Source organism: Sprattus sprattus, assembly GCF_963457725.1.
Source record: "Sprattus sprattus genome assembly, chromosome: 9".
Classification (NCBI taxonomy): Eukaryota; Metazoa; Chordata; class Actinopteri; order Clupeiformes; family Clupeidae; genus Sprattus; species Sprattus sprattus.
Window position 1 is genome coordinate 8,316,730 of NC_137928.1, and position 9,163 is coordinate 8,325,892.

General features: G+C 44.7%; 1 protein-coding gene across 1 annotated transcript in view; it reads right to left on the bottom strand.

The window, feature by feature from the left end:
- pcsk7 (proprotein convertase subtilisin/kexin type 7) overlaps window positions 1-9,159 on the bottom strand; it is a 20,641-nt gene extending 11,482 nt beyond the window's left edge. Inside the window, exons 1-8 of the mRNA XM_080844683.1 lie at window positions 9,059-9,159; window positions 7,120-7,604; window positions 5,746-5,880; window positions 5,376-5,541; window positions 4,936-5,026; window positions 4,557-4,611; window positions 2,717-2,855; window positions 2,309-2,409 (exon numbers count right to left, since the gene is read on the bottom strand). Coding sequence (XP_080700809.1) covers window positions 2,309-2,409; window positions 2,717-2,855; window positions 4,557-4,611; window positions 4,936-5,026; window positions 5,376-5,541; window positions 5,746-5,880; window positions 7,120-7,554 — 1,122 coding nt within the window. The 5' untranslated portion in view covers window positions 7,555-7,604; window positions 9,059-9,159. The remainder of the gene's footprint in view (window positions 1-2,308; window positions 2,410-2,716; window positions 2,856-4,556; window positions 4,612-4,935; window positions 5,027-5,375; window positions 5,542-5,745; window positions 5,881-7,119; window positions 7,605-9,058) is intronic.
- Between the last annotated feature and the right edge of the window lie 4 nt (window positions 9,160-9,163).

The following is a 9,163-nucleotide window of genomic DNA, read 5'->3' on the forward strand; positions in this document are numbered from 1 at the left end:
GGGTAATGTGGTGGGCAGTGGAGGGGTTTACAGACACACAAGTGATCTAAATAATTTTGCCGGATGTGGATAGTCTCAGTCTTGGTGCAATGACAGGGTTCTTGTGTGCATCCTGACAACAGCAGAAGATTTCCCTAAAGGCAGAATGTAATTTTGCTCCTGTAGTTCCACCTCTAGGGCATGGTATGAACAATGTCAAAGGTCATATGCATGTGCAAAAAGAGCGCAGACTGATGAGAATGTTTTGGCAACACAAACTAATCTGCGTAGTATTGTTTAAGCGGGAGGAGGACTGCGGGAGGAGTCTGCAACCTCAGTCTTAAGGCACATTTCCTTGAGAACAGAATAGCTCCATGACGTCCCTCAAAACCCTCATGATATAAAACACGTCAGCAGCTTGTAGCACAGCTCAATCTCTCTTAGGCTCTCTTAGACATCCACCAAATATCTTGTGCTTTGGTCAACAGAAACTTGCTTACATCCGTCCACGCGGTATCCTTCAACAGGCTTGCTTGCTTGAGTTCCAATAAACTCACTGGTAGGTTGCTAAGATGCATCAGCCTCCGAGAAAGGATTACACACAAATGGGAATGTACAGATGGTTAACCTTCTTAACATGATCTTCTATCACGGCTGCATATAAATTACAGGCCTCTCATAACCCCATTCATCACAAATCTGCTGCATTAGCTTTCACAAGCTTGTGTCAAGCACTCTTACTCAGGGCACCAAAAACATCTCATCTGTCACTCAACAGCACATATGGCTTTTCTGAGAAGCTCAAACACTGTAGGAAAAAGCCCATCTACGTTTTTTCTGCCTGTGGACCTACACAGATCCTCCACAAATGTTTTATATAATCTGCTGGCTACATCCAGCCAGCTGTGGAAGGCATGAGGGGGGGGCAAGGGAACATGTGGTGAAGAATCACTGCTCAGCATCAAGCTAGTGGCTGGGGCTGTCACACCAGGAGAGAGGCCAGGTTATGAGTTGAGAGAGAGCGAGAGAGAGAGAGAGAGGGAGAGGGAGAGGGAGAGGGAGAGAGAAAGAGAGAGAGAAAGATGGATGGATGGACGGAGAGTCAAAACCCCAAATACCCATTCTGAGGGGCCGGCTGAGGTTTTAGCTAGCCGTGGTGGCTAAGAAACCACAGCGGAGCTCTGTGCGCAAGAGCTGACATCACTTTGCTAAACCATGTCACCAAGGAGATGGCAGCAAACAGGGGCAAACAACGCCTGGTGAGCTTGGTATCGTTTCCATGTTTCCCACAATGTCCCCTGCCACTACCCACTGGATATGGTCTAACGCATGAGTATACAGTGGCATGCTATGGTTTGGCCACCCCTGGTCAAAATGTCTGTTACTGTGAATAGCTAAGCAAACAGATTTCTTCAATAATTTATTACAAGATTACATTTCTATTTTCATCTTTTTTCAAAATAACAAAAAAAAAAAAAAGGTTTGGGCACCCTGCATGGTCAGTACTTTGTAACAACCCCCTTTGGAACGCGTCACAGCTTGTAAATGCTTTTTGTAGCCCGCTATGAGTTGAAGGATTTCAACTGGCGGTCAGTGACAGATCACGGCAAGCTAGCTAGCTAGGGATTTAATTTAACATGCAAAGTTCTATAGAGAAATCTCTCTGAATCTGGACAGGTTTTTTGTAAAGAATCCATGTATCAAGAGAGAGGAACAGAGGGCCGTATGAAAAGGGCAGTCTAGGTTTGTGGCCATCTTACGGTTGTGTGGTTAGTTACCCTTGCTATTAGTAAATCTGCAGTGATGCAGTTTCATGTTCAATGCTGCAGATGCTCAGTGAGTAGTCTATTCGCAGTCGCCACATCTCCAGGTTTGACATGCTGCGTGTTGTTAATGTTACTGAGAAAATCCTTGTAGCATCAAATGAAGAAATAATGCTGCAGCCTGCCTCTGACACTACCATATGTTGCTAAACAACACCAAACAAAACCAGTGGTAGGCCAATACAAATAATGTTTTCATGACATCTTACACAATAAGTGTCAACTCTTCTACAGGTCACTTTTTGCTTTGGTTCCTCCATACCTTATATCCAACAGGGCCACCCAAATACATTTGTCTAGCTATGCTAGTGCAGTTCAGGGAGAGGTCTGGTTTAAAAAGTCTGCTGCTCATTGCTCACTGAGAGAAATTGCATGTGTGTATATGACAATGCATGTGACTATGTAAAGCCACTTATGTAGAAGAAAATATCTGTATGTGTCTTGGTGTCTCTGAGTGTGAGTGTAAGTGTGTGTGTGTGTGTGTGAGGGGGGGGTTGCAGACTTACAATGCTGCGCAGAGATCTTGCTCCGCTGCTGAAGGTTACCGCCAGCATGGACGCGCACTCCTCCGCATAGAAGGGCATCCTCCCGTTCTCATCCACCGCTCCTGAAACACACACACACACACATTTCAGACACTCTCACATTAATACATCACACCCAGATAGAAATCTCAGGGTATGCTCATGGTGGATTAGCATACCCTTAACTAAATCCCTCTCTTTGACCCACTCAAACAGTAATCCTAACATAGACACCACACCCAAAAATACACATTTTGTTTTTATACACTAATGGGATACTATTTTTAGGGTGTGCAGACAGGAACACATCATAACACTGAGCTACGGTTAAACACAGGAAGTCTAAGGGAGATTATATGGCGGCCCTGCTTGGCCTGACGTGTGGCTCACCAATGGTAACAGTGTAAATGGAATTAGCGTAGCCGTCGTAGTTGCAGTTGTCGTTGTATTGGCCACCGTTGCCACTGGCAACAACAAAAATGCTGCCAAAGCCCCTCCTGCCGGCTATCACACCATGCTGCAGCGCCGCCTAGAGGGAGACAGAGGTAAAGCACATTTTAACAGGGCTGTCAGGAATGTCTATCACTACAGTGGAGGCCTAATGGGCTCTTACTTTCACACACAGAACTCTCGGAGCACAATGACAAAAAGCATTCAGACATTTACAGCACTTTAGAACAGGTACAGACATCCAGATTCCATATTCCTTTGTTTGAAAACTAATAGCCAAATCTATTCTGTTAAAAACATCAATGACAAAAAGCACAAAAAATATGGTGATGCCAATGTCGAACAAGTGATCATTTCCAAGCAATAATTTTCTCTGACTGAAATGCACTACATAAAATCCGCACCACACAGAAATGGCCTGGAATGCACTACATAAAAACAGCACCACACAGAAATGGCCAGTTCTTGTAAGGACATCATTTACTACTCTTCAGAGAATCAAGGAAAATGATGGTAGCAATGAATAATCACAACAAAACACAAAAAAGCTCTGAATTCTTTCCGACTGCTTCAGCTCATGTCCTCTGTCCACCAGCACAACTGCCCTGTAATCGGTGCTCTAACATGGCCCCGTTTATTGGGCCTCAGAGACATGCAGCTATAATGGTTATTTCTCTTTTACTGAAGTTTCCATCGATTGTGCCAAGCCTGCGACAGAAGAGGGAATCAGAGGCAACTGAAGGAGCAGAGCTGCCTCCAAGGACCCAGAGCCTTCAGTGACGGATGCTTTCCTCCCAGCCACTGCTCCGCGGACTGAAAAGAAGCCTGGACTACAGCCTTCTAGAATGTTCTTACTCCCTTGCATTCATCTCTGAGAACCTGTAGGGCACACATTTGTCCACAAATTTTTTCAGAAATTTGTGTCTGCGTCAGACATTTTCTAGATTTCTAGGGAGGAAATGAGGGGTAACTGAAAAATTCAGATGTGGCTTAAGTAAATCAAGCCTGTTAAGTAATAAGTGTGTTACACTTGTGTATATAACTCTGATTGTTACAGTGGGTTAGCAGGTATAGCTTCAAATCTTTTTAAGATCAGGTTTCAAGAGAAACTGTTCACAAAAGTGTTCAGGGGATTCAAGTAGATGGGTTCAACAGGTTTTCTTTAACATGCTGGTCCGGAGGCAGACACACACATCCTTATTTAATGTCTAACTATCCCACTGAAGGGAGTTTCTGCACCTACATGAAAAATCTCCACATTAGGGCCGTGTCCTGAAATCACTCAAGGTTTGTGAGACACTGCCATCTGCTGGATGAGAAAGGAAGTGAGAATTTGCCAGCAGCGCCCTTGACAGCACAACAAAGGAAAATTCTACCTTCCAACAGGAGACCCTATCAAAGCAGCACATTAGAGCCTCACACATCAGCTAACCAGTAGAACATGGTGTGATGGTAAGTGCACTTTAAGACTGACACACAATGAGTCACATTCCTCTCGGCCGCCTCCACACTGCTTTCAGCCATCCAGCTCTTCACACGAGCCATGGAGGCCAGACAGGCGTCAGGGCAGCACAAAAGCCTTCAGAAGGCCATGGAGGCATTCAGGCTTCAAGAATTCTGTGGTAGGTATTGTGGTTGCTTTAATGCAGTCAAGTCAGTGACCTTTTGTACACACGGTCACTCGGATTTCTCCTAGCATCAAAAAGCCAGGACTAATTACTTTGAGTGTGTGTGTGTCTGTGTGTGTCTGTGTGTGTGTGTTTTCTTTGTGAAAGCTAACCTTGCCCAAAGGATGTGGTCCATCAACAGTACGGCCATCATCATCGGGTCCCCAGCTGCGAGAGGAGAACAGTGCAAACACGAGTCACACCTCCACACAGGAAACCACTGAACACCACCCTGTGTCTTCAGATATTAGTCAGTGTATTCCAGTAAAATAGTTCAATAGCTGACAGCATTTAGTATATATACTTCTAATGATTACAACATAATTCCGACGATTCCAGAATTTCCCCACAGGATTAATAAAGTATTTATCTATCTATCTATCTATCTATCTATCTATCTATCTATCTATCTATCTATCTAGTTGTTTCCTGATATGTTTCTCAGCATACTGAAATAAGAGTGGATTTAGCAGAAGATGGCATTTTTGTTACCTGCAACTGTAGATATCATTGACCTGATAGTGTTTGTTAAAAGCAACCGCCTCCATACTGTCGGTTAGGGGTCCATCCAACACCCTGATACCTAATACACAAACAAAAGGTTCCAACGGTTCTTTTAGATCATATGACCATAGAACGCATTGTCCATAGAACACAGCTCCATTCCGGCTCTCACAGAAATGTCTGGCTGTACACGTCACGTTATGTTAGGTCATATGAGAACACTACAATTAGGGATAACTTGAACATTACGAATACTGATCATTACATGACTGATCAAATCCTCTGGCAAATTTCAACCCAAGTTCATTCACATTTGCCCTGAACTGGAATGTTCTAAACTAGAGTTGGACGTATTTTTTGTATTTAGAGCTTAACCATTCCCATCTCACAATATTTTTACACGGTCACACACACACACACACACACACCTGCGACTTTGCTGCCGTAAGCAACGCCCACAGCGCAGAAACTGTTGTTGGACACGGCTGCTATTTCACCCGCGCAGCGAGTTCCGTGGTGGTTGTCACTCCGGGCATCAGGGTGGGGCATTGGGTCAGGGTCATTGGAGTTCAAGTCATAGCTGCCTTCAGGGCTCTTCAAAACACAGAGGCAATGCACTCACATTGAAGTTTTAAACGTAAATCGAAAATACAATGTTTTCAGGACATAAGTACATTTTAACTGTCAGTATCGATCAACTTCCCTTGGTCAGGCCACACATAAAAATGCCCAACAATAGCAACAGAATAAGGACACTCACACCAAACTAGAGCAACAAGTGACGGCTAGTGTACTTACATAGTTGGGCTGAATATCTGCCAGAGTGTGTTGGACACCGTCGTCAACGACAACCACAGTGACCCCTGCTCCTGTGATGTTGCGCTCCCAGACTCCTGTCACATTGATGTCCATGCCCGCTCTGAGCTCATTGTGCTGTACAGGAGAGATGATGCCAGTGGAAGAATTAAGAATCAGGCAATTAAGAACCCAGAAAAGGGGGTGATTTAGTCAAACATAGCACACCCTAGCAGGAAACCTGCATTGGAATTAGAGCTGCATTGTTATTATAATTATAAAACATTTCTGCAGTGAACTCACCAAGATATTGGTAGTGTTGAAACTATAAATTATACAGCAACAATGCAGGCTTTGATTATGGCATACTTGTGCTGGATTGCTTTTAATTCAATTAAATTCCATTTTATTTATATAGCGCCAAAACAATACAATGGTCTTCCCTTAAAGCAAGCACAATAGCGACAGGGGGAAGTAAAAACTCCCTGTTAAATCAGGAAGGAACATTACTCGGAACCACAGTTGCTTTTGTTGTAGTAGAACAGTAATGTTGCTAGAGGAGTCATTTTTATAAAGAGTGTCATTTTACATTGGACAGAAAGTCTTTTATTATCACCATTATACTTGAAATGAAAAGAAATCCAAATCTTCCTTCTTCAGTCATTCTTGGTGCTCAAGTGTCTGTTTCAGTGTGACTTGATCCTGAGTGACTCATTGTTGACGCACTTGACTTCAGGCCTGCCTCTCACATTTCAGGTTCAGGCGCTTACTGTCGATTTTCATGTCGGCTCCCATGTGAACGGGTTACAGCACGCACACTGCCTGCATGAGATGCACTGCTCAGGCGTGGCTCAGGCAGCGCTCCAGTTTTTTTTCATCCAGTCACATAAACCTAAATGCTGTGCCGTTTAAAAGTTGTATGGAATGGGCGTTTCAAGCGCACATGTACGCACACGTACGCACATGTAGGCAACCTCATTCCCACTCACAGTGAGAACCATGCATTTGTTATGTGTTTATTTGGTGTTATGGTGATGCCCGTAGCAGCGCCGCAGCAGACACGTCTGTAGTGTGAATACATCCGTGAAACCAAGCCGCAGCGGCTACGCAACACAGCAGTCCTACACACGCAACGCAGGCAGTGTGCATCGGGCCTTAGGGGTCAGACACCTTGGACTGGCCGCAGAGCCATGTGTTACGAACCAGGGCAAGATCTTCATGGTCTAGGACAAAGGAACACTCCTTGCAAGCCTTCTGCAGTTTGCCATGTAAACAAAATCACAGCAGAGCCTACACCGCTAATCCTGCACACTACCACTTCCAGGAGATTTTTCCACTTTACCTATGACATTTCTCAAACAAGTCATCTTTACTCACCAGATGCCACTGTTTGGGATACTTGGGATCGTTGAACGCCACACTCCTCTTCGATCTGCTGAGGATGAGCTCCTGTGAGTGCCATGCTACGAACCGATGGCCAGCCAGGGCCTTCCCCGCGCTGGTAGGCCCCTGGCCCTCGTCGGCCCCCTGACACAGCAGGTAGTGTCCGGCCAGCTGGCCGATCTGGCCACGGTTCTCCAGGCCGGCATCCTCCGCCACCAGGTGCGCCAGCTCGTCCAGGTCGTGCCCTTCCTCGTCCAGACGGGCGTGCAGACGCACTGCCCACGACTGTCCCGGGCCACAGGATGGGGGAGGGGTACGGAAATGGGGGTTGTCTGGTGGTGACAGAGGTGGGGTGTGCAGTGGGTGAACGGTCAGGAGGATCAGAGGGGAGAGGAAGAGGAGGAGAGGGAAAGATGGGGATGATGCCATGGCGGTAAGCACGGGACTTCAACGCTGCCGCTCCACATTAGTACTGCAGCCTGGCGGAGAGAAAAACATCCGTAGGAACATCTCATTAAACAGCAATGGGGAAACACAAACTGACAACATAACAGCAAGAATCTGACAGACAAAAGGCTTTGTGAGGAAGTATCATTTGTAAGGGGGAGGGACGACACAGCAGACAGGTGCGGCACAGACAGGTGCGGTACAGACAGGGCGTTTCTCAAAGTCAAGGATGCTTCCTTGGTAGGACGGGGCCTTCTTGGGCCTTCCTAGTTGGATCCTTCATACTAGACTAGGCAAGACTCAACACAAACAATAGAACAGTCTAGCAAGTGAGCAGGTGTGGGTCATTAAAAAGGTCCCGTCTTTAAATTCTAAGCTACTATTTTATTTGTTTAAACCCTATTGTACGTGTGCATAGGATTGTGGGTGCTTTTAGAACGCAGAGGATCCAACTGCATCCTTGAATATTCTCTAAATTAAGGACTCAGCCCTTGGTAGAGTACAGAGGATCCTAGACATCGGATAATCCTTTGGCAGGGTTAGATGACGTAGCATCCTTGAAACACAGCCGTCATGGATCCTTCCTTGACTTTGAGAAACACCCACAGTCTGAGCGGACCATCCTGATGAAATGTGTGTCACTGTGTGCGACCTAAAAGTAACTGTAACTCCAGCGAGTACACTTTAAGAGGCATTGTACACTTAAATATGTTTTTTGAGTTGTAAATTAAATTATATGACTGAACTTTGATTTAAAAAAAAAAAATTATAATTGTGTATCTACATTTTATTGGTTGATGGCTCAACACGCCATCTACTGTATAAAAATCATCAAAGGCCGATGCTGACGTAGAGTCAATGGTTTGGGACTTATGATCATGAGATTTATATTTTAAAAGAATGTTAACGGCCCTCCTGTATTGTAGCCTTCTCTACCCTCCTCTGCTGTATAGCCATGTGTCACGAAACTAAATGTTATGACAAGCCAAGAAAAAGGTGAAATGTTCGAAAATCCTGTTTCACAAATGTGTGGGAAACGCTAAAAAGCTATGTATGCTGTTAACGCTATGTAATCTAAATTGGTCAGCTTAGTAGTTTGCTTCGATTTATTTCACCTAATACGTTTGTTTGGTTACAGGAGGTAACTAACTGGTGTGACTAAATGTATCCTTGCAGCAGGTGAACTGAGTCAACATCAGGTCTAGTGACCTAACTATCTAACGTCGGCGTATGTGACAAATGTATTATACGATTGTTTAATACAATAGGTTTAAGTCAAGACTGACTAGCAAACTGATATTTTTTTAACCTAGCACAGGGTGTTATGTTTCTCCAGATCACTATTGTCATGGTTCGCTTTGGAGAGCTCGCTAATTGGCAATAGCGTTAGCTAACCTGACAGTCCCGTGGATAACGAAGCTGTTAGTTGTATACAAACCAACATGGCTGTTGTACATAACTTACTAATATACTATAGCCTACATACCTTTATGTCAATGTGTCCCTTCGAAGATTACACTGAATTATAATATCAGCTTCTTGCACCGACTTCGAACTTGTCATGTCAGCGACTAACACAGATACTTCCGCA